This window comes from Pleurodeles waltl, chromosome 7 (genome assembly GCF_031143425.1).
Source record: "Pleurodeles waltl isolate 20211129_DDA chromosome 7, aPleWal1.hap1.20221129, whole genome shotgun sequence".
Lineage (NCBI taxonomy): Eukaryota > Metazoa > Chordata > Amphibia > Caudata > Salamandridae > Pleurodeles > Pleurodeles waltl.
In genome coordinates, this window is record NC_090446.1 from 1,138,587,422 (window position 1) to 1,138,614,127 (window position 26,706).

A 26,706-nucleotide genomic window follows, 5' to 3' on the forward strand; every position below is an offset into this window, starting at 1 on the left:
GACATTCCTTGACAGATGTAATTTTTTTCTGCATACACTTCCCTTAAGGAGGAATGTTTCCCTTCAAGAGAACCTAATCATGGGTGACTAAGCTCTTGGAGTGGGGTAACTGTTCTCTGGCTGTGGGGGGAGGGGATATTCCTTTGAGGTGTATGAGGTAAGGAAGAATATGTTGACCTTGAAAGCAAGGCATGCATATATAAAGGTACTAATGCAGCCTGCAGTTGAAGAATTAATTGAAAAAAGGATCCCTCAAGAAACAGTGATGCTAACTGAGTGGAAAGTTGCTAAGTCAAACAAAAGGCAGGAAAGAAACATGGAAGAAGCTGGTCACCGCTGGATAGAAGTACAGCGTTAAATTTTTACATGAATGAACATTTTGTAGGTGCTGTCCAATATGTGTAGGATAGAATTGTGGGAAAGCACGCTACTCACAATGAAATGTAGGCTATTGTGGTCAGTTATCAAGGTGCTATTATGGAAGTGCTAGTCATGTGCACGCTGAATAAGCATGGTGACTTAAGTTTTTTTCTTTAACGGATCCCTGTTAAAATTGTGGAATCTTTAGGAAGGAAAACAGATCACCAGGGAATAATATGAAGATAAACATGATGATATTGCTTTACTATAAAAGAGAGGAGCAAGTGTTTTCAGAATGTACGCTCCACTTCATATAAGAGCAATTAAACACCATCTACCTGCAGCAGCAGACAAATGTAAAATTCAATCATATTAGAGTTCCACTTTCTAGAGGTTTGGGCTCTTTGATGGTTAAACATTATAGAGTGGTAGAAGTAAAACGGACAGGGAACTGGAATGTCACTGGGGAGTAGTGTCCACAATTGTGTTGGTGACCTCTCTGACAGGTACTGTACCATGTGTTTTTGTGGGTTTGACTGATTTTGTGCATTTGCATTTGGCTCCTATGAAACCAAGGTACTGTAAGCGCAAGAAATGTGGTGCATGCTAAATGTAGCACCACTCGAAATAAAAAGCGGCTTGCTGGACAAAGTTAGCATTTTGGAGCAGTGATGAGCCTCACTGTGGAATTTCAGGGTGTCTGTGATTTGTTTGTAGGACGTTGTATTAAACACGGATGGGTGAACTGTACTTTCTCGTGTTAGATACATTTACACTGATAGTTAAATTATATTAAGCAGGAGGAAACTCCTGCTCTCCAGCTGAATATGATCTGTCAGTAAATAAAAAGAAAAGAATGAGGGGAAGAAATTTCAGGATGTCTCACGGATCTGGAAGCAAACAACACCGCAACTATTTGGTTAGTACTAATTGTATTTTGGTTTCGAGTTTGTAGCCTGGATTGACAGCTCCCTCAGCAGTATACTATTAATGACTAAATCTCCTGGGATTGGGACCTCCTTTTAGTAGCCTGGTTCGACTCATAGTAGGTACATTTCTGAACATTACTCTTCTACCTAACGCAGCTGCTCGAAATAAACCTGGAACCCCTCTCCACATTCGTTAAACCCTTTTCTTCCATCGGCCTCTAGCTGTTCGCCGAACATGGTTCCTAACTCCCTATGAGCACTACTTAACATCAAACTAGAGCCAGTCTGAATCAATGCGTTTAAAATGAATTACCCTCCTAATCTAAAAAAAATGCATCTTAGAGCCTAAAAAACACACACTCCTCAAATCTCATCCAGAAACTCTAATTTCTGACCCACACTTCTGCTCAAATAAAGGAGCTATAATTAATGATCTTATCTTCTACATAAAAAGACGATAGAGGTAAGCCCTATGTACTCTTTGCTCTTGATCACTTCCTCCAGGGAAACTCCTCAAGGTCTATTACTCCCAGTAGCTCCCTCACTCTTCTCTTTTGCAGAGCAGATGCAACAATATCCCTATAGAATAATGGGACTATCCTCATTCAAGCACCTAACAGCAATCTGGAAATATTTGATGAAATTTCTCTATCATCAAGAATACTGTAACCAGTAAGGAACCCTCCACCTCCGAATGCTGTCCTAGTTCCTGAGGCTTCTCACAAGACCCTCTAGTAGTGCCCATGCATGCCCTCGCTAAACCCAGTACCTTAGCTGTTTTCTGCCATTGTCCCCCACCACCTATCGGCCATCACTTATATACTCACAATACCATTTATGCAACACTTTTTGGGGGGAGGGGTCCAAGTCCCACATCCCATGAACCCCTGAACCCAGCTGAACTTCCACAACTCTTCAAGAGCAGTGGGAACAGAGTCTTGACACATCTCTTCCTCTCCTCATCTGAGATGGAGAACCAGACCCTACCATAATGCACGTCCTGGCCCATTAAACTAAGTGATCGACTATCTGACAGTGACATTCATGCCCTCCTCCTTACTTATAACTCTACAAACTCTGCGGACATGGACACTCTGGACCAAATCCAAACTATTCCTGTGAATCCACACAGAGAACCTAGGCACAAGGCCAGAGTCGTAAACAAAGTCAATCTTAAACGTATTACCATCACACAGACTCTCTCAGCTGACACCAATAAGCACCTGAAATGCATGCTACTCAGCGGCAGATCAGCTGTAAGACACAGATATCGCCAACCTCATCCTTACAAATGAGCTCAACCTCTTACGTCTGATCCTAACATGGTTAAATGATTCCTCTGCACCTACAATGGACTTCCTAGTCCCCCTAGTCACGACATCACTAGATTAGATAGCTCTAAAAGACCAGAGGGTGGGGCTGCATGCATTTTCCATAACAATCTATCAGTGAAACAGTCACAAACCGTTGTTCTTTCCTCTTGCAAATACCTATGCATTGATATTGCAAGTAGCAACAGACCACTTTGCAAACTTCACGCAATTTACCATCCTCTGGGAGATAACCTCAAATTCATTGAAGAAATCATCTCAACCAATGCTGGACATTAACACACCCAGATCTTTCTTGAAGACTTCAAACTACACTGGAATAACCCGAATGACCCTGCAGCGAAAAGCCTTAAAACCTTCCTAGCCGACCTCAATCTCACCCAAATCTGCAAGAGGCCTACAAACAATAAGGATACAGCCCTGGACCTAATCATTGCAAAGGTGGACAACAATCAATTTGAACCTATCGTCCCTTGGGACAGGACAGGCCACCAGTGCATCACCCTCCTCATCACAGATACTGGGAGAACAAAAAAGGCTCAACCAAAGAAACCCGAACAATGGAAAAGGAGCTTGTGGAACATAAATCTGAATGAACTGACAGCAATAACATCCTGCCCCCTATGATGGACATTCTAGATATCCAAGTCTTTACAGACCTCTACAATAATTCCATGATTAACATTTTAGATTTGATTGCATCATTACAACTAAAAAGAATGTCCACCAAAGACTCTACACCATGGTTCAATGACAGCCTAAAGGCAGAAAGAAGTATTCTGAGACTAGCGGAACAATCCTGGAGATTCTCTCCACCCCTCGAACACCTCAAATGCTTAAGATTGATGAGGAATATTTATAATAAATGCATCAGAAGTTTGAAAGCGGATTTCTTTAGAACCCAACTAGATCAAGCCGAAAACCGACCAAAATAATTTTGTCTGAACTTGTCAAACAACCATCGAAAAACTAACCTAACCCTTCTACAATTGGATCCAGTCCACTTCCAGACGACAAGGAATTTGCCTCCTTCTTCCAGGAAATAATTGAAAATGATCTGCAGACAGCAAGGGAGTGCCTTCAGTCATACAACATACCAGCCTCCCTCCTCCATGGATAGCTGTGCCCAAATATCTACCAGGGCACACCCCCAAAAACATTGTTTCTTGGAACACATTTAAAACCTTTGATGAAAGTGACATTCAGAACATTTTAACAGCTCTGAAACCCTCAAATCACTGCAGTGACCCATTAACATCAAATACCTTCAGGGAGATCAAATCTTCTATACTCCCACTTTGGACCAAGATAGTAAATGCCTCACCACTTCAAGGCACTATTCCGGACAGCCTCAAAGTAGAGCAGGTAACCCCCATTTTGGAAAAACCCACAGCAAATCACTCAGACCTTAAACTTCTGCCCATTCTCCAACATATCGACTTTGGCAAAGCTCCTTGAAAAATGTGTCCAGGTCCAACTATGCAAACACATAACAAATCCTAATTCCAATCCGGACTTCCATCAAGACCACAGCACTGAATAGGCTCTCCCACACATAGTGGACAACGTGCTAAAAATGCTTGATCAGAATCAACCCTACCTTCTAATCCTCCTAGACCTTTCATTAGCTTCAGATACGTTTAAACAAGATAGCCGCCTAGACTTACTGGAAGGTACGATGGGGCTTTCAAGGTCTGTCCTAAATCAGTTCACTTCATTTCTCCACAACAAAACTCAAAAGAATCAAGATTAACCTGTCCCTTTCTAATGCCTCACCGGTCACACTAGGGGCCCCACAGGGGTCCTGCCTATCAGCCACTCTCTTCAACCTACTCATGGAGCCTCTATCTGTAATTCTGAAACTGTCCTACATCCATTATCAGGTACTTGCTGATGCCATCCAACAGTACGAAAATCTCCTCCTTTGAAGATATTGGGTCCCTCAACACAACTCTACAAAAAAAAAAAAAACTGGCTGACCTGCAACCACCTCAAACTAAATGTTCTTTAAACGGAATTCCTCCTAATAGTCTCACCCAAATACTCTCCCTGAGATCAAATTATGGATGAAGCTATTTTTATTTTAAAAAAAGAAATCTGTTTTTAATTTTTGTTATTACAACATTTTCTACAAGTACAGACCACTGGGCGTGTTGTACACACTTAAGTGCGAGATAAAAGGAGTACAATAAGGGAGGATAAGGATGTGGGGGGGTGGGGGAGGTAATCCTGGAGCCTGTGGAGCATGAGGGCAACATTTGGCAATAATCAATAAGCAATCTCATTAATATGGACAAGTACATATTATCATGGTATTTGCAGATGTCCTGTTCTGATGTCAAAGGGGTGTGTGCATTCCCGCTAGTGATCCGCAGTAATTCTGGGCAGGGGTGCAGTGATGTAATACCATCTGGAGAGTGCCTTCATATTCAGGTGTAGGGACGCTAGCTAATCCGAGATTGCAACCCAGGGGAGAGCCGCCATTGCAAGAGGTGATGAATCTTGCCCCAGTGTATGATATGTGTTCTTGTAGGGAGGCCACAGGTGTAAGATTCTACTGTAATATTGTCTGACTGCAATGTTGCGTGCACAGGGAGTACACTACCGAAGCGCAAAGGACTACCTGTGTTGACACTTATGATCATTGTTCAGGGAGGTCAGGTGTAATTTTTTAGCTTCAGTCCTGCCTATAAAGGTGTCCCAGATCCTGTGTCCCACCACAGCTAAGTCTCTGTAGCTCAGGGAGCGAAGTGCCTGCGACTTGTTCCTGGCCCACTGTAAACAGCTCTCCCAGCCACTTACAGACATCCAGAGTGGAAGGCACCCTCCACTGCATTGCTATAAGGCATTTGAATAGGACAAAGGCCAGCTCTATAAACCTGTGTAGGTGATTGTCCCTCTTAGCCCTGGTGCGGATACCAAGAAAACAGGACTCAGGGGTAGGAGATAGCGTGTGGTTTACCAATTTCCCCGTCAGTGTAGTGATTTTGTGCCAGGTCAGCTGCATGGGCGGGCAGGTCTACCCCATATGACAGAAAGGGGCTTCCTGTTCTCCGCAGCGTGGGCATTCATGTCTCGTGTGGGGGAACATGTGTTGTAGCCGATGAGGGGATAAATATGCTTGGTATAGATAATTAAATTGAGTGAAGCAAAATCTCTGGTTGCAAGACACACACTTTACCTGTTGGAGCGCTTTAGTCCAGGCGGTTGAGGATAATGGAGTAGGGAGAAACATATCCCATCGAGTTCTTGTCCCCGTCTGACCTGTGTCAGTGCATTTAAGAAGGGTGCTATAAAGCAAGGATACAGCTTTTATGGGACCCGAACAAGACAATAATGTATGGGTAATGTAGGGGGTTCCATGACTCCATTCTGCAAAGTATTGTGTATGAGCTGTTTCATGGCGCAATAGATCAAGAACCGTCCAGGGCCTATGTTTTATGTTTTAGGTATCCTCTATATCAGTATGTGTCATAAGTAAGCCTTCTCTAAAGAGTTCCCCAACCATATTTAGAATGGCTGTCAACCATGGTCCCTGGGTTTGATGTGTGTTCAAGTCCCTTGCACCCCATACACTAAGCAATGGGATCTTGGGGGAGTAGGGTGGTATTATTCCGTACAAATCTGCTCCAACATAATCAGGCTGTGTCCATCAGGTTATTGCCGTGTAGTGGAGGGCAATGGAAGAAGCAATTAACGGCTCACCACGCATTATAGATTACACAAGATCATTGGAAATAGCACTTTAGAAGAACCTGAACATGCAAAAGCACATCAGTACTGCCACCAAAGGAGAGAATCACCAAATGAACATCTTAAGAAAATTAAAACCCTTCCTCCCCCTTAACGACTTCAAGACAGCAGTCTTGAAGTCATAACGGGGGAGGAAGGGTTTTAATTTTCCCTAGTTATTCCCAAGCTGTAGTATGGAAGTGCAACAAAATGTGGCCTTCCGAGATCTAAAATGGCTCCTCTAAAGGCCTTCTTTAACTCGGCTGCAACACAGAAACAAAAAGGAACACATGACTCCTGATCTAAAATCCCTAAACTGGCTCTCATATGAAGCAAGGGTACAGTTAAAAATTGTCTGCATGACGCATGAAGCCATACACTACAACACTCTGAGGTACTTGGCACAGAAACTAGAGATATCTGGTTGTGCAGATCCTGTAGAAGCAAAAGGACCTTGTTGCTGGAACCACAGAAATTCCATAAAAAGAAAACATGCAACAGAGCTTTCTTGGGTATTGGGTAAGAATGTGGAACTCCCTTCCACCTGAAATCAGACTGATCCACTCAACTGCATCATTCAAAAAGAAGTTATACTATTACTTGAGAACACATTTCTGCTCTAATTTACACAATATGATCCAGTATTTATACCCATGTTTATTATTCAAATGATGGATCTTGACTAATATCTGGTCGGTCTGGTCCTGTGGCGGTATCATGCCTCAATTTGTGAGCCACCACATTCTGTACCTCTCTTGATTATGTTGTTGTTTGCTTTCCTGTTACTTTCTCCCGGTCATTTTGTAAGGCAGTCTGATAACTTTATGGGTCGTGTTTGCCCTATATAAAACTTTACAAATAACATAAATAATAAATATTAAGTGAAGTACTTAGATAATGCTTCAAAGCACAAAGAATCTGGACTGATGGAAAATCTATCTCTATAGGGTCTATACTTAGGCGTTCCCTTCCGTAACCCCATGTTCAGCCTCAGTTCGCCACAGCAATATTATGTGGCTGCTGTGTCTGAGTGCAGGTTGTGTGTGTGTGGTGGCCTTCTGCTGTGGAGCAAGCACCTTAGCAAGGGCCCTGACAAGAAATTTAATAATAAATGCAAATTCTCTTTCTTAATAACAGTCTTGTGACACTGTAACAACTCATGTGCCATCTTCTCAAGCACCCTGGTATCATCTAATTGAAAAACAAACAATTTTAGAGTCTGTAGATTACTTTTTAGTATCCTAAGAATTTCTCTTAGGTTTTTTTTTTTTTACACACACAAAGCTTCAAAATGCAACAGGTTCCAGTGGTATTTTTGACCAACAAGTAGATCACAATTACTTCTAAAACTAGTAGTCTTTTCCTTGTGTACGTTATTTTAACAATCTTCTAACTCTCCATCTGCTGCTTGCAGAAAAGCCTTTAAAACAGTTCAAAGCCTGCTCACAATGGAAAAAGAAATGCATGTGAACCAATATGTCTGTTACTTATATTTTGATATACAGACTGACCACATTAAGCAGTCGGCGAGAACTAGTGCTGTAGCAATTCCTCTGCTTTGTACACAAAAGAAAAAGAAATACAACATCAATAGTGGCTCATATGATATAGAGTCATCGAGGTAGATATGCAGGAGTTCTTCCTCTTACTACGTCACAGAACTTGGTCCTTCTTAATGCTAAAGGAATTTAGTGTAATGCCTCATTTGGTCACTCCAGGCATTTGATCCTTGCCTTCTCTGCTTAAAGCACTTTCAGGCAATTACAGGCACCCCTTTTGGGTGACCATTTCCTACTTGGAAAGCATCAGTTCTGTCAATGGTAACATAATCAGACCGTTGTGACATTGCTTTGGGGGAGGGGTGGAGGGAGTTTAATCTTAGGAGCCATTGCTCTTAGGTTGGGGTGACTATTCTCTACATGTGGAGGCCCTCCTGGTTGAGGAAGCATGTGATTGAGGGAGAACATGGTAATTTGGGAGGCCCAGCTCTTGTGCTGTGGGTGCTAGAAATGTGGTCAGTAGTTCCCAGAAAGGTATTATGGAATAGCCATCAAAGTTCTTTCCTTCCTTCTTTTGCCCATCTCACCTTTTTTCCTCCTCAGGGAATTTCCTGCCACAGGGGTGTGGACTTTTTCTTTAAAAAATCTGCTTGTCCCAGGGACAAAATGCTACTGAAATCTATGAGTCCTCCGAAGAAATCCGCCTGTCCTGTAAAGAAACCCATTTGACCCTTTATTTCCTAATACAATTACTTAAGCTGGCACAGACACTGTGCAGATTAATTTTGCTTCATTGAACATGCCTGTGGTATCTAGGTTACCTGTATCCAGGTAACCAAGTATTCACAGAAGTTCTGGAAGGTGGAGGGTGATGACAGTTGGAGTCTGAGCTGGTAGTGTTAAGGTGCCACACACTTGCTCTCCAATACAACCTTGCACTAACCAAGACACTGTACGTTGTTTTCTCTACTAATTTGCCAAAGAGGATGGGGTCACTAAATTCCAGACTGCTATGAGTTCCAGACATCCACACTTGTTGTATTGAAGGAGTGCGAGCGGAGTTGTGTGGGCGCAACTGCAGGAGAAAGAAGGCAGGAGTCTTCAGTATTGTCTTGAGGCATTCTGCATAATTTTGAGGACAGCTCCTTATTCGGCTGAAGGTTACCCGGATCCACAAGAGGAAGCATTGAGACACTGGGGAATCCTTCAGTGAGCGTGCAAGCACTTTTACTTGCTTGAGTCTTAGTCAAGCTTGCACCAAACAAAAAAAGGCAACACTGACTATCAAGTGAATGCCCATTCCTCTAATTTTTTCATACATGCAATATACGATCCTGGTGCTCATACACTTAAGTACACTGTTGCCAAAATGTACATGCTGGAACCTCTACAGAAAAACCAGTAAATCTACAGAATCAAAGAAATAGTGGAGCACACCATAATTGACTAGGTAACAAATATAATTCAAAACAAACAAATCCTATGGGAAAAGTGATAAATCCCCCTTTTTTCGTTCAAAAACAATTAAGATGGGTGATATAGGTGTTCATTCTCCTTTTCAAATATAATTTGGCCAGTTGTGAATACTCCGATATAATAGTAGTGGATATACTTTATAAGTCTTTGAACTTTTGAACTGATGTCAGTATTTGTGAATAAGCCTTGAAAAAGTCCATATTAGGACGAAACACATGTCAGCTGAATCCCTAGTAAACTGGCCGAAGTGCACATCTTTTGGCCCATTCTTCTGTAAGTCGGACCATCTGAGAATATTTTTATATACACTTTTTTTGGTTCATGTAATTTGAATGTATGGTCTTTGTGTATATGTATTGTTTGGTAATTTTCTTTTTTGTTACATGTTTATATTGGGTTGCACATTCAGTTTGTGTATATATGTATGAATAAATTAAGTTTTGTATATAATTGTTGTGATGTATATTTGAAAAGGAGAATGAATACCTATATCACCCATGTTAACTGTTTTTTAACGAAAAACGGGGGATGTATCACTTTTCCCATAGGATTTGTTTGTTTTGAATTATATTTGTTACATAGTCAATTATGGTGCTCTCTACTATTTCTTTGATTCTTAGTCAAGCTTGCGCAGGTCTCGCTGGGTACTCGCACCGACTGGTAAAGGGCCCGTCACAGTGGTCGTGTGATCGGACTCGATTTGGTGCAGCCTGAAAGCGCCTGTGCTAAATACGTGAATCCTGTGACAATGACACACAGACGTTCGAATCATCTTAGTGGGAGCACACAAGTGCATTCAACATGCATGTTGCCTGTCTACAGTAACACGCAGCTTTTCACCTCTTCTACCAAGTAGAGACAGTGGGGGTCATTCCAACTTCGGCGGGCGGCGGAGGCCGCCCGCCAAAGTTCCCCCGCCAGAAGACCGCCCCGCGGTCAAATGACCGCGGCGGTCATTCTGACTTTCCCGCTGGGCGGGCGGGCGACCGCCAAAAGGCCGCCCACCCGCCCAGCGGGAAAGACCCAGCAACGATGAAGCCGGCTCCGAATGGAGCCGGCGGAGTTGCTGGGGTGCGTCGGGTGCAGTGGCACCCGTCGCGATTTTCAGTGTCTGCTAAGCAGACACTGAAAATCATTATGGGGCCCTGTTAGGGGGCCCCTGCACTGCCCATGCCAGTGGCATGGGCAGCGCAGGGGCCCCACGACACCCGTTCCCGCCATCCTGTTCCTGGCGGTAGAAACCGCCAGAGACAGGATGGCGGGAAGGGGGTCGGAATCCCCATGGCGGCGCTGCTTGCAGCGCCGCCATGGAGGATTCCTATGGCCAGGGGAAAACCGGCGGGAAACCGCCGGTTTCCCTTTTCTGACCGCGGCTTTACCGCTGCGGTCAGAATTTGCCAGGAAGCACCGCCAGCCTGTTGGCGGTGCTCCCGCGGTTGTTGGCCCTGGCGGTCCATGACCGCCAGGGTCAGAATGACTCCCTGTGTGTGTTGTGTGGTGCGCGTTACGGTGACAAGCATACCCTTCTTTCGAACTAATAATTTACGAGTGCATATTGCATGTTGTGTTGTGCGCTTCTGCTGTGACACAAAGACAACTCTTTAATAGTCCAGTGCTCTGGTTGTACCTTCTGTGAGCATTGTGTGTCCACACTGACATGGACACCTATGCAGACTGTAGATAGTGACACACACCTCTTCAATAGTCCAGCTCTCTGTGGAACCTTCTGCAAGCAATGTGTGTCCACGGTGACATACACCCCTATGCTGACAATAGCCTGGCACTGTTGTGAAGTTAGTACGTACATGTAATTACGGTGATACGCACACCTCTGAAAAGTTTGTGACTTGAAGCTTCTAACTTTAGTAATTATTTTATAACATTGAGCTTCGGCAGAACGGTGATACCCAACCTTGAACTGTTTTTGCAAATATCTTTGTATGTCGTTTTAGGGTGGAGTTATAATTGTTGAACTTCTTGGAGCTATTTAATATTAGTAAAAAGAAATGACTATGCAACATTTTAGCCTCACTCCACCTGTGCCTTTTCTTCCCCAGAGTTGGTGAACCCCAAATGAAATGGCTAGACTGGAAAGATTATTTTTTAAACTACATATCTGCTATTGAGGAGGAGAATGGCGAATACTTTTTTTTCTACAAGGAAGAAAAAAAATGTATTACATAGTTTGGGTTCTAAAGGCCTACGAACTTAAAGTCAGAAGGTAAAAAATAAAAAATAAATACACTGGTGTATTTAAGAACGCACTTGAAGATTTAGACAATCACTAACTGCCAGCTGTTTGTGCAACCATAGACAGATAATGGTTTCCAAAAGAAATAGTCTAAATCGGAGTCCATCCAAGATTATGTGGCTGCACACAAATAATTAGCTATATCGTGCAAATTTGGAACTTTGCATGATTAATTTATAAGGGAAAATATTGCCATGCATTTAAAAAATTCTGCTATTCAACAGAAGTTGTGGGTGTGCTATGATGCACTGCCCAATGAGATTATAGCTGTTGTCAATAAAGCTGAGATGTTTATAAGATGTGCTAAAGCTGTGTTAAAAAATGAGGAAGAGGTTGAATCGGTTTGTAAAGTCACTAGTAGCAGAGTGAGTGAAAAGAAGTACGGGAAGCAAGGTATGTAGAGTTTTGTTTGGAAACAGAATAATAAAATGAAGACTGATAAACATGGTAAACACTCAGTGTATTTTAGGTGTGGGGACAAGTAGCCAGGTACAAAAGTTGTCCTGCTATAAAGTCAAAGTGTTGGTATTGTGGTACTATCTACATTTTGCCAAAGTTTGCAGGGAAAAATGTGGCAAGGACAAAGACTTAGTAAAATGTGCTATGGAAAATAATGAAAAAGAGCAGGATGCAGAGAAGGAGTCAATGTGCGAGGACAGCATTATTCATATTGAAGACACGGTTCTGCGTGTCAGTAACATTAATAAAAACCCTTTTGCAATATGACTATTGGCAGGGCAAATATGATTGTGGCGGATCATGGATCACCCTACATAGTAGTGCAGCATTCTGTGGGGAAGACAAGTTTGCAAGTGTTTTAGGTGACCACCTGACCCCTAACTGATGTGCACCCAGTTACTTTAAAAAGTGAGGAAATCCCTATGGTTAGATATAGATCTGTCACATTTGAAGTTAAAGGGGAGAAATCCAAAGGAAAGTTATATGTTGCAGAACAGGGACCATCTGTCCTTGATTGGATAGCTCAAGGAGCCTTAGGTATTACATTCGATTCCAAAAGCAAAGACCAGGTTTCCTTGCTAGAAGAACCGCTAGCTTCTATGGAGGAAGAACTGATGGAACAGTTTCCAAGTGTGTTTTCATGTTAAGATTAAGAGGTTTTGAACACAAAATCAGGCTCAAGGAAGGTGATGTGCCTGTTTGACATAAATTCAGGAGCATACCTTTAAGTGTGAAAGGAAGTGTAATGGAATAGTTGGGCAAACTGGAAAAAAATAAAATTATTGACCCTGTGGAGAGTACAGAATGGTTAGCACCCTTAGTTGTGGCTCGTACGTCTAATGGTCATATAAGAACATGTATCGATTTGAGAGACATTAACAAAAATACTGTAGTGGACAAATTCCACTACCTAGGATTGACAAGCTTTTGGCTCAAACTAGGAGAGTTAAACGGTTCTCCACAATTGATCTGTCCTCTGCCTATCACCAGGTGCTGGTACATCTATCCAGTAAGAAGTTGACGTTGTTTATAACGCCATTTGGATGCAATAGGTTTGTATGCATGCCCTTTGGCCTAGTATCGGCAGCTGCAGTATTTAAACTTTGAATGCACAAGTTGTTCAGAGACATAGAAGGGATGACATATTCCAGGATGACAGTGGTGATGGACAGAGACAGACAAGAGCATGATTACAGATTAAAACTTGTTTTAGGAAAGTTAGCAGCGAAAAGACTTACTGCGGAGTTGAAGAAATGCAAGTTTGCCATAAGGTCAGTAACAGATGTAGGACATGAGGTAGGCTTGGATGGTACTTATCCAAAGAAAGACATATTTGAGTCAATAAGCAATGTGCCTGCACCAGCTTCTAAGAATGGAATCAATTCATTCCTGGGGCTGGCAGAATTGTACTCTGAATTTGGGAAGAATTTTCCCATGAAAACATATGGTGAGGCAGTTGTTGAAAGAAAGGCAAGAGTGAAGAATTACAGATTTAGAAAATATCAAACATGATATTTGCACAGCAGTTCCAATGCAAGGATTTGAAATTGGTGCTCGCAGTATACTGAAAACAGATGCCGTGGCAATGATTTGGGTGCTGTGCTTACACAGATTTCTTAAGTTGGAACACAGTGTACTTACTGTACCATATGCTTTTCGTTCTTTGTTTCGCTCCCCATTACACTTGACAGAGCATTTTAGTAGTGATTGAGATGAATACAGTGTTGCAATGATAAAAGGCACAATCTGGAAATTTTGGACGAAGATTGGACAGCTGGTTAAAAAAAGGTGAGGGGTTGAAAATGGTAAAACAATTCATCAAAAAAGGTTGGGCGGATAAGAATAAATTACACGAAGGGTGTAAGAAGATGTGGGAGATAAAAGGTGAGCTGTCCATGAATAATATAGGGTTCATTCTTAGAGGGGTGAACATTCTAGAAATCAATCATTAGGGACATCTAGGAATAGTAAAATTGAAGAAGGAGAGTGAAATCTTCATATTGGTGGCCAGGCACTGATGTGGATACAGAGACGTTTGTGAGAGGTTGCCAGTTTTTTGCCAGTTCTGTCAAGTCACAAGCATTTTTCTGATTCCCCAACCCACCTCGGGGATAAGAAATGTCCAGAAAATCCATGGGAAGATTTGAGTATTGGTATCTTAGAACATATTTTACATGCATGGGGTACCTAAACATGTGGTTGTCCTTATGGACCATTACTCTAAATGGCCAGAGTATGAAATGTGTGACACTGTAGATGCCAATGCTGCAGTTTACTTCATAGAGAATGTATTTTTGAGAGATAGAATTCCTAAATCCATGTTAAGTGAAAAGGGGCCACAATTAAGAGCAGAAATGTTTGTGAAGTTTGTGTTTAGGAATGAGATCAATGGAAGGCATACACCAGTTTATCATACCGCAGTCAATGGAAGGGGTGAACGGTTGAATAGGGTAATAATGGGTAGTGTAGAAGCAGCCATCAATGTGGGTGAAATTGGAAGAAAGAATTGAGAAACACAATTTGTGCCTACAGAATCACACCAAAGGTGACTAGTTACAATCCTTTCAGGGTTCTAGGGGTAGAAAACCCTTTACTAAGGACAACACTGCCTGGATGGGCATGGAATTGTGTAGTAAATGGTTCCCCTCTGAGGTTAAAAGTAATTTGCTAAAAGCACAAGGGGTGTACAAGGAATATTTCAACTGCAAACATGGGGTAAAAGAAGTGTATTTGATGCCAGATGACTGGGTAAGAGTAATGTTGGGAACAAAGACTAAGAAAGGCTGCAGTAAATTTTCAGAACCCCTTCAAGTGAAGGAAGTTTATTCTAAATCAGCACAGTTATGTGCTAAAAAGATATGGCATTTCAGCAGGATGTCAAAACGTAGCACAGTGTTTGTAGGAAGCTGGCTTGGTGTGTGGTGAGCTCCTATGGTGTTATCACCTTATACTAGGTCCAGATATCCCCTATTAGTGTGGTGTAGACAGTGTCTAGAAAGCCAGGGCTCTCTAGGAGTAGTTGTGGATGAGCAGCCAAGACGAATCCAGGAGACATGCAAAACCACTATAGTAACACAGCACTTCCACATGTGAAAGAACCACACAGTGTTACAAATATAAAGGTACTTTATTATGGTAACACAAATACTAAAATACTTTATAGGCAATACTCCTCTAGAAGGTGAGTAAACACACTACTATATAAACATTAGTAGTCAGGAATTGGCACAGACAAACAGTGAAATAACAGAAAATAATGAAGACACTGGGAAAAAACCATATACTAAGTAAGTGCAATGCAAACGTCAGTCCCCCACACAAGGAAGTGAAATCTGTAGAGGGGAGCTAGAGGAACTAGGAACCCAAAAAGGTAAGTACCAGGGTGCCCCCCAGCGACCAGGAGAGAAGAGGCAAGTACTTGTTTTTTCCCCAACCCCACAGATAAACTTTGTAAAAGGACTGCGCAAGACCCAAGCAAGATTGGAAGGAACAGAAGATGGATCCTGACAGAAGGGGACCTGCAAAAGAAGGGGACCAAGTCCAGTATTGGAGTAGGAGCCACGACGCACCCTTCTGGAGATGCAGGACCAAGTCAACAGTGAAGACCAGGAGTCGGCTATGCAGCGCAGGAGCAGAAGAGTTCCAGGAGTGATGCAGTCGATGTCCCACGTCGGAAGAAGAGTTGCAGTCCGTCAGTGGTGTGGAAAAACCACCAAAAAGCCTTAGCAAAGGCAAAAGTCGCAGATGATGAGTTGCAGAGCTGCCGGGGACCAGGAAGGTCCAGGTGGACTCAACCCACGAAGGGGAGTCCCAGACGACCCTGAGCAGTGAGGAGAGTCAGAAGTCTAGGATGCAGCCCCCACAGGCAACTCAGAGGCAGCAGGCACAGGAGTCGTAGTGAGAACCACACAGCACACCTGAAGAGGAGTCCCACGTCGCTGGTTTGGCCACTCAGATGCTTCCAGTGGTCTCTGCCCACCTTAGATTCAATATGGAAGAATCAAGTGGCCACCTGGTGGAGCTTTGGGCACCACCCTGGGGTGGTGATGGATAGGGGAGTGGTTACTCCCCTTTCCATTGTCCAGTTTTGCACCAGAGCAGGGACCAGGGGTCCCTGGACTGGTGCAAATTGGTTTATGCAAGGAGGGCACCAAATGTGCCCTTCAAAGCATACCAGTGGATTGGGGAGGTTACCCCTCCCAAGCCATGTAACACCTATTTCCAAAAGGGAGAGGGTGTTGCCTCCCACTCAAAATCCTTTGATCTGCCTTCCTGGGCTTGAGCTGGTCAAGCAGCAGCAGGGCAGTAACCTGTCTGTAGGATGGCAGCAGCACAGGCTGCCCAGGAAAACCCTGCAAACTGATAGGAGCAAAGCTTGGGGTCCTCTAAAGGGCCCGAGAGTGCATGAAATCATACAACCAATACTGACAACAGTATTGGGGTATGTTTCGGACACGTTTGATACCAAACATGTCTAGGTTCAGAGTTACCATTATGTAGCTGGACACAGGTCCGGTACACAGATAAAATGGCTTTCCCGCACTCATGAGGTCCAGGAAAATGGAGCTGGAGTTTGCAGGGAGACCTCTGTTCAAGCAGGGGTGCACTCACACACAGGTACATGCACCCTGCCCTCTAGGCTGGGATGGCCTGTCACAGGGGTGACTTACAGTGACCTGGTGCAGTGACCTGTAGTGAAAAGGTGCATGAACCTTTTCACGCAGGGGGCAATGGCAGGCCTGCAGACACATTTTGCATGGGCTCCCATGGGTGGCATAATACATGCTGCAGCCCATGGGAAGCCCCTGATGCCCCAATGACCTGGGTACCTAGGTACCATATACTAGGGACTTATATGGGGGCAGTATCCCAATTGTGGGGTGTACTAAGTCAGGGACAACCGAATTTAGAGGGAGAGAGCACAGTTACTGTGTTCCGGTTAGCAGGATCCCAGGGAACACAGTCAAAACACACTGACAGCAGGCAAAAAGTGGGGGTAACCAAGCCAAAGAGGGTACTTTCCTACAGTATTGAACTGGGAACATGACCGAGGGAACCAGGGATGTGTGCCACAGTACAGGTGGTTGTGGAATGATGGTGCTTGTGCCACGAGTAGTCTCAGAGAGTCTGGAAGAGTAAACAGTGGATAGTTCGGTACTAATGAAGTAAAGCCTGATTTAAGTAATGTTATGTTATGTTATAGCTGGTAATGCTGAATCTAGCATTACCAAGATATATACTCGGGTTGATAGATCATTTGCATAGCCTAAAAAAAAAATCAAGATCTTTTAATGGGGTAGCATAGCATTTAATTTTCTATTTGCTATTTTTTTACATTATTTAGTAATGTATAACTACAAAGCGGGGGGAATGAGCCTCTGCTGTAATGTTATACTATTTCACTAATGTTACTGCATTTCACTAATGTTTACCGCATTGGATTGGTTTTATTTGTTACGTGTTTTTTAATTTTTAGTTTTGTGTTATTTTGTTTTCGTATTATTACAAGAGGGAATGTGTGGCATCAGGGTTTCCTGTATCCGGGTAACTAGGTAGGAATGTTGATGGCGATGACAAATGGAGTCTGAACTAGCGGCGTTAGGGTGCCACATGGTTGCTCTCCAATAAAACCTTGTACTTACCAAGACGCTGTATGCTATCTCCAATAAAACCTTGTACTTACCAAGACGCAGTATGCTATCTTCTCTACAATGCCAATCTAAATTAATGTCTTATATCGATTATGACAAAGTAAAACCTATTCCTTTTACTGCCAACACAGGCTCTTGGCAGGGGGAACCTAAGGTGGACATTGATGCAACACTGGTGCATTTTTGGAACTCCGCACCCATAAGTATAGGGAGTGTGAAGTCAGAAAACTCTGCACGTAGGTTGTGAGTACCAAAAATTTGTAAACTTATATAAAAGTTTACGTTTATCTTTCTGACGGAGGCTCTAAATATGTAGTGGTTTATCGGCCCACTGAAATATGTCAAAGACTGAAACCTGGAATATGCAAATTACAGAGCAATTCAACAATAAGCACATTCCATGCGTCTCACAAATAATAACCTACAACTTAGAGTTTTTTAATTTTTTATTTACATTCCAACATTTTTTAAATATGTCAATTGTTTTGCCTTTGTCTCCTTATTATGCTATATCTGTAGGGTTCTCATACAGCACACTACCACGTACCAAGGTTTCTTTACACTAGATGGGAGAGACCCCTAGAGTCCCAAAACTCATAGCTGTACATCCTAGAGAACAAACAGTTTTTCTTATCTGTTTACAAAATTTCCTAGCCTCCCTTCTCCGCTGTACATCATTTAACGCTATATTTCTGATTTTGAGTGTTCTTGACATAGGTTATTTGTCCTTTTCTTTTTTTGTCCTCTTTCCATGTTCTAAATCTACATTTCTCATCCTCCTTTTGCCTTCCTGCTTTCCACAAGCAAGGAATGATAATGGAAAGGACCATCTGGAGAAGAATCATCTTGACAGAACATTTATATTTGAACTGGAGGTTGTAGACGTGTTGCAATGTCAGAAAGAAGCCCACACTCCGGCTACATCTCCACCTTCACACCCCCACCTTGTACAGAAACACAACTGCATGAAAAGATGCAGACACAGTACATAGATCCTCCAAAGAATTACAGACACATTATATTCCTGCAGTGCCGCTAACAGTGAATTCACCTGCAAACATACTCCTGCAGACAGATACATATACTGGAGACAACCTACTCCTTCATGCATACCATTCAGGCACTCTCATTAGGGAACACACACACACATTGTTTGTCACGATCGATTGCTTGTGTTGTGAAGAAACTGGTGGTCTAGATATGCTCCGTGCATTCTGAAAAGTGCTTTCCAGGTAAGTCCCAGTAGCTCTTCTACAAAGTTGCTGTTTCATTTGAGGGCAGCCAGCATGCCAGAACTGATGTTGGCTGTGGCACCGTCTCACCCTCACAGAGAATTCTGTAATGTATATCAAACAGCACTGTCTGCTACGGTCATGTGGGAGTACGGTCAAAAGTGCATAAAATGGGCTGCATGTTATATTTTGACGACAGACAGTTATCTACATAACAAACCAGACATAACTGAAATGCGTACAAAACTAGGGTTAATAGATTTTTCAAATAAATGAAGACTATAATTCCCAGAATACACCCTATTAATGAAAATCAGAGTGAAATCGTATCCAGATGGAGCATCTGGTAACTCTATAATGAACAAAATATGCATACTAAACTCTGTCAGGAAAAGCACGTTTAAACAAAAACACCAGTGCCTGCTAATCAGCATCTAGACAGGACGAAGAGCCTGTGCATGCTACCGACTGATACGGATTTACAGATTAAAACCAAATAAGAAGCATCTCACATAAATATAAGTCTTTAAAGATCAGTCTTAAAAAAAAAAAAAAAAAAGCCTTGCACAAATCCTAACACACTTTTCAAGATACAACCCCGCCTGATATGACGTCTTGCAATAAGACAGTCTGATGTTAAAAAAAAGACAGTTTTGTTCTCAAGATATATATACATACATATATATATATATATATATGACTATGATGAAACTTGTAGCATCGAACGAACGGTATAGTGTGTGAAAGTCAATGGCATCATGGCAGTGGAAACACTTTACAAAACCTCACTCACTGTGACCAATTACTTCTGCGTAATCCATATTTTTGTTTTTAAACAAAATAGTATGGTGGAATTTGCAGCCTGCTGCATCATATTAGAGGGATGGTGTATGGTGTCACACAGTAATAGTTTGTCACCTCCTAAACGTCTGCACCAGTGTTGTAAAAAGCGTGTATGTTTACTCAAATAAAGAAACGTTTTGTTCCCAACCACGTGCTAATCCATCTAATGCAAATTAGAATGAAGCACGATTACACAATTTGCATACTGAAGTACTGTGATAGGTGGACATGGGGATGCAGAGATGGAGTGTGATGGACTTCACATCGCAGTGTTCTGGCGGTCTGAAATAATCACTGATATGGAAAAATAATTTATGCACTGAAGATCAAACTGCAGCAGAGAATCAGACGCAAAACTTTACAAAAACAGGAACCCAAGGGAATTCAGGACTTAACTCCCAAATGCTAGACCTAAGTTGCGGAGTACCATCATTTCGTGTTTAGTTATCGGTCTGACAAAGTAAATATTAACAGTTCTTGGACGTCAGGCGATATAAATCACACACACCCCAGCTGCCACGACGGCAGTGTCAGCAAAATTCAAATGCAGAACTTCATCCACTCATGTGCTGGATAAGTTTCCTGTGCCTCACCATTGGCTTTGCAGTCCAACGACCAAACTATAAATCAGGTCCTAAACCTGGATTTCTGCCGACATCAGCTGAACAATACATTGATGACCAAGAGTACTATGCCCTGGAGCAGCATTTGGAATGCTTGCAGTACAGTGTTTAAAAATATTGTAAATAAAATACCATTATCAAAAGAAAATTAAGATTATTCTGGTAGTCTCAATACTTGTTGCTTTTCAATGACAACACTAGTCATTCCTTCAGAGAATATGCTGAGCTTCACCCATATGTCTTCAGCCAAGACAGGAAATGAAAAGGGACACAAAAAAGAGAGACTTAAGAGAACTCATACTGCCCCACAATCTCCAAATTCATTACTAATATCATACGAAAGTAGGGCAAGTCTGTGATCTACATGCTCATTTTATAGTGTTGCAACCTTCTGTATCCCTATTCTCAACTATCAACATCCAATGTTAATGGAAGGAAAGGCCACACACAAGTGATTGTGGCGTGCTTCATTTTTTACCAGGTGCCCTGTCTTGTTAAGATGGTACTAACCCAGTGGTCTCAACTTTAACCCAAAAAAACCTGGGAGAAGGGAGCTCAGAATAAAGTACGTTCTGCTGTATGTAAGGGACCAGAACCTAAAACCATAAAACTGACTCTGTGCATATCCAGGATATTTCCTTTATTGTTGGGATCAAAGTGGGTAGAATCAAAAGTGGTTGCTCATAGATCAGGAACAATCCTGGAGGTGTGTCTGGGAGCAATCAGGATTCCCCACACCCCCATATCCATTAATGCCAACATTTTTTCAGCCTAACCGCCAAACCAAAAATAGGATACCTGCCTAGAGAAAACAATTACTGCAGGTGAAGGGTTCTAGGCCTTCGTCAGGGCATGTCTGTCAAAATAGGTCCCTCCTGTCAGTCAAGCATGGCTAAATCACGCAAATTTGTAAGACTAAATCTTACCTCTACCCTAGTCCGTGTCAGTGCACCCTGCGGTCGTCAGGGTTCTGCCAAGGTTACAACTATGAACTGAGCATGTGGATCACAGACTTGTCCTAATTTTGTGTGATATAGGAAATAAATAGGAACTGTTGTCGATGCACTAATAGGACCTAGCAAACAAACGATGCACATATGGTCCACCGAAAATTCTTAGTGACAAAATTCTTGCAAAATCATTTTCTGACTCTGTCTACAGTCGCATTATTTACTAGCTGACTCTCTGGTCTGCTCTACAATTGATACTTTTTTAATGAAAATCGCCAGCCATCTCTCATGCGCAGAAAATCCCAAAATGGCCTGACACCCCTAGACACCAAGGATACTTTTTTTTTATGTGTGGGGAGCGACCCCTTAGGCAAGGGTTGCTCCCCGGGGGGTGGGGGATTATTTTTAGGCCATTTCTGCCCCCTCCCCACCGAGGCAGAAGCCACTAGACACCAGGATTTTTTTTTTTTTTTATACTTACCCATAAGGGACCCATTGGACAAGGGCAGCTCCCCAGGGGGGCAAAATATTTTTAGGCTTTTTCTGGGATATATATTTTTGTTTTTATGTATGGGGAGCGACCCCTTTGGCAAGGGTCGCTCCCCCGGGGGGCAAATTGTACTTAGGCCATTTCTGCCCCCCTTGGAGGAAGATCGGCTTATTTTTGTTTTGCTAGACAGCAGGGATTGGTGTGTGTGTGTTTTGTTTGGGGGGGGATTGGGGGGGGGTGGGGATAGGCAGCCCTTCGGGTAAGGGTTGCTCCCCATAGGGGCACACATTACTGTTGGCCATATCTGCCCCCCTTGGGGGCAGATTGGCCTATTTTTGGAAGGCCCATCTGCCCCCAAGGGGGGCAGCAAGCCCTCCAGAGACGATTTTTTTTTTTCAAAATAAAAGAGTGGGGGTATGGTCATACCCCCACCCCAAATACATAGGGCCAAAGTTGTTCTGCTCACCAGGGAGCAGAATGGGCAATTACCCCCGATCCACACCCCGGGGGAGGCAGAAAGTCTACAAGGTGCCAGGTAATTAAAAGAAATGTAAAAAAAATAGTGGGGTGGTGGCTATCAACCAGTATGGGCCTGGTTATGCCCCCACCCCAACTGAAGGGGGTAACAGTCTTTCAGCTCTCCCCCTGCACACTAAAACATCTTATCCCAGGACAAGCAAGAGGATATTTGATTATTTTGGGTTTTGGTTTTACATTTGGCCCATGAGAGCTTGGCTAACTCTCAAAATCGTCCCACTTGGAATGGTGAGGGCTGCACTTTTTGGACTTTGGGACGCTGCCATGTAGAAAAATCCACAAGACCTAGACACATCTGAAAACTAACTAAACTAAACATCTGGGTGATTCCAGGGTGGTGTGCTTCACATGCACCGCACACCATTTTCTTACCACAATGCCCTGCAAACCTCCAACTTTGCTGGAAATCACACATTTTCCCCCATATTTTTATGAGGGAACCTTCCGTAATCTGCATGAATCCACAAAATTCCTACCACCCAACATTGTCTCATCTATACCAATAAAAATTCTGCTGCACTTGACAGCCTAAAATTTGTTTTTCAAACTGCGCTTTTGGACCTGCTTTGGTACCCCTCAATTGTGACATGTTTTTGGCTCTTCCCTGTCACAGGCGCTTAGCCCACCTACACAAGTGAGGTATCATTTTTACCGGGAGACTGAGGGGAACGTTTGGTGGTAGGAAATGTGTCCCGGTGCGGTGATCCCACACAGAAATGAAGGAAAATGTGATGTTTTAGCTAAATTTGAGGTTTGCTGAGGATTCTGGGTAAGAAAACATTGGGGGATCCACGCAAGTCACACCTCCCTAGACTCCCTCGGGTGTGTAGTTTTCAGAAATGTCTGGGTTTGGTAGGTTTCCCTAGATGGCTGCTGAGCCCAGGATCAAAAACGCATGTGCCCCCACCCCGCAAAAACAGGTAGTTTTGTATTTGATAATTTTGATGTGTCCACTGTTTTGGGGCATTTCCTGTCGCGGGTGCTAGGCCAACCCACACAAGTTAGATACCATTTTTATCGGGAGACTTGGGGGAACGCTGGGTGGAAGGAAATTTGTGGCTCCTCTCAGATTCCAGAACTTTGTCACCAAAATGTGAGGAAAAAGTGTTTTTTTGGCCATATTTTGAGGTTTGCAAAGGATTCTGTGTAACAGAACCTGGTGAGAGACCCACAAGTCACACCATCTTGGATTCCCCTAGGTGTCTAGTTTTCAAAAATGCGCAGGTTTGGTAGATTTCCCTAGGAGCTAGAGCCCAAACTCTACAGATAGGCACTTAGCAAAAAACACGTCAGATTTCAATGTAAAAATGTGGTGTGCCCATGTTGCGAGCATTAGGCCTACCCACACAAGTGAAGTACCATTTTTATCGGGAGACTTGGGGGAACACAGAATAGCAAAACAAGTGTTATTGCCCCTTGTCTTTCTCTACATTTTTTCCTTCCAAATGTAAGACTGTGTTTAAAAAAAGACGTCTACTTGAGAAATGCCCTGTAATTCACATGCTAGTATGGGCACCCCAGAATTCAGAGATGTGCAAATAACCACTGCTTCCCAACACCTTATCTTGTGCCCCTTTTGGAATTACAAAGGTTTTCTTGATACCTATTTTTCACTCTTTATATTTCAGCAAATGAAGTGCTGTATACCGGTATAGAATGAAAACATATTGCAGGGTGCAGCTCATTTATTGGCTCTGGGTACCTAGGGTTCTTGATGAACCTGCAAGCCCTATATATCCCCGCCAACCCTAAGAGTCCTGCAGACGTAACGGTATATTGCTTTCAAAAATCCGACATCGCAGGTAAAGGTTACAGAGTAAAACGTTGAGCAAAATGGCTGTTTTTTTACCCCAATTTCAATATTTTTTTAATTCAGCTGTTATTTTCTGTAGGAAACCCTTGTAGGATCTACACAAATTACCCCTTGCTGAATTCAGAATTTTGTCTAATTTTCAGAAATGTTTAGCTTTCCGGGATGCAGCATTGGTTTCACACGCATTTCTGTCACTAACTGGAAGGAGGCTGAAAGCACAAAAAATAGTAAAAATGTAGTATGTCCTAGTAAAATGCCAAGATTGTGTTGAAAAATGTGGTTTTCTGATTCAAGTCTGCCTGTTCCTGAAAGCTGGGAAGATGGTCATTTTAGCACCGCCAACCCTTTGTTGTTGCCATTTTCAGAGAAAAAAAACACAAGCCTTCTTAGGCAGCCCTTTTTTACAATTGTTTTAGAAAAAATGACATTTTCGCTGTATTTTGGCTAATTCATTGGTCTCCTTCAGGGGAACCCATAAAGTCTGGGTACCTCTAGAATCCCTATGATGTTGGAAAAAAGGACGCACATTTGGCGTGGGTAGCTTATGTGGACAAAAAGTTATGAGGGCCTAAGCGCAAACTGCCCCTAACAGCCAAAAAAAAAAGCTTGGCACCTGAGGGGGTAAAGGCCTGACAGCGAAGGGGTTAAGCACTGAGTCACACCTCTATATTAGTTTAGAATGTAAATTCGTGCTCCGTTTGCATCTGTGTGACTTTAAAAGTAGCCTGGGACTCTTTATAGTGCTCTTGGCCTTAGAAAGTTGTAGTGCACTCTGCTTCACAAAAGGGGGAGGGGGGAGTAAAGGGTGTTGCTAGATAATTGTCTTACAGAAAAACGTAATTCCACTCAATTTTCTAATTTTGAGATAAAGTGCTTTAGTGGTCGTGTTTGGTTCAGTACATCTCATGATCACCCCAAAACATGAAGATGTCACACATCTAGGCAAAATGAAGACTTGGAAGGAAAGGGTTGCATTCTTGGACATTTCGTCTAGTAGAGAATGGCTCTCCACTGAGGTATTCTTTGCCGACTTCTCTCGCGAAGATGGCATTCCTTGGAGCCTTTTAAGGACCTCTCTACTATAAAGGTTCAGTTCTAAGGCAGGCCTGACTTCTTTGGAGTTGCTTAGAGGAAAACGTTGGTGTTTAGGTGTGGGGCGGCCCGTCTGGGTGGCCTGTTATTCGGTTCTGGATGCTATCAGATAGGATTGCTTGCATCTCTTGTAATGGGACCGGCTTCTCGTGGAAATGGACTGTCTGTGAGAGGCAGGTCATATATTCGGGGGATGCCATCCAGAGGGACTGAAGAGGGGAAAGAGACTCTCCATTAGGCGGGCTCTGAGAGGAGTAAGTGTGGCCGTGGTTCTCCGAGAAGAGTATAGGCTTTGCACGCAGCTCAACCCTCTTACCAGAAATATTTAGCAGGCGACGGCAATAAACAGGTCCCTTTGGTGCCCGTGCTGCCCGCAGGACTCCACTAACCAAGGGCGCAGCCATCTTTCCCAAGACCCGCCTCCTACGACGTCACGGGCTCAGGACCAATTCAAGGGCATCAAAGAAGCTGCCTGCTACTACTGCCTGTTAAAAAAAAAAAGTGTCGTCGGCTTTCAGCAGCGAACAGTTAGGAAAGGTTCCTTCTGATTCGAGAACGACCGTTTCTGTACCGGCTGGCTGTCTGGGAATCGGGGACAAGAGGGTGCTTGGTGGTTGTTTCCCGCTGCTCCACCGAGCAGCAGCGGCGCGCCATCTTGCAAGGAGACCTTGTGTTTGAAACCTTTATACATAATTTTTTTATAAAAGTATTTCACGCTAAATTTGCGTCTTTTTTCCCCAACATTGTGGGGATTCTAAGTGTACTGAGCGTTTGTAGAAGTACATGGATGGAACAAGGAAAATAGCCACAATAGATAGATGCCAATGTAATCGATTCAGGAGAGACACTCCAGATTTTTTAAACCAAAGATGGCTTAATTTTAGCTGTCTCCCACCTGAAAATGCCTCTGCGTCAATTGAAATCAGCAAGGGAAATGTAAAATTTCCTAGCTATGGTGAAGGAAAGTTTCAATTCTATTAAGGACACGGAGGCGAGGATTATGCAGATCTTTCTTCACTTTATTATAGAGCAAGTTCAAAGTTCAATAACAAAAAACATTAGAACCACAAATCCCATGAGTCCATAGTCATAGCAACCATAATCCAATGAACAATGATAATGCTGACCGTATAAATGCCTCAAAGTAAGGTCATCCTCCCTCGACTTCACTACGAAGGGACATCTGAACATCAAGTAGTCGCTGTCTCCGGAGCTAAGAGAGATTGTAAACAGCATTAGCCAACCCAAAAGGTACTTCCAATAAATATAACTAAAACCAGGAGAAGCATGAGGTATACAATGCAAACAATGTATAGAATAAACCCACAACCTTGTATCTGTAAACAGAGTCACATATCCACCCGTAAGCAATGTCCAACACGTAGACAGAAATCATTAGAAGCGGAGAATGCACTCCGAACAAAAGCAGGTATACCAC

At 42.9% G+C, this 26,706-nt stretch overlaps 1 protein-coding gene across 1 annotated transcript in view; it reads right to left on the bottom strand.

Moving 5' to 3' along the window:
- Window positions 1-25,731, bottom strand: part of MRPL38 (mitochondrial ribosomal protein L38) — a 111,351-nt gene extending 85,620 nt beyond the window's left edge. The window contains exon 1 of the mRNA XM_069200192.1: window positions 25,585-25,731. Within this exon, the coding sequence (XP_069056293.1) occupies window positions 25,585-25,672 (88 nt within the window). The 5' untranslated portion in view covers window positions 25,673-25,731. The remainder of the gene's footprint in view (window positions 1-25,584) is intronic.
- Window positions 25,732-26,706: the final 975 nt, after the last annotated feature.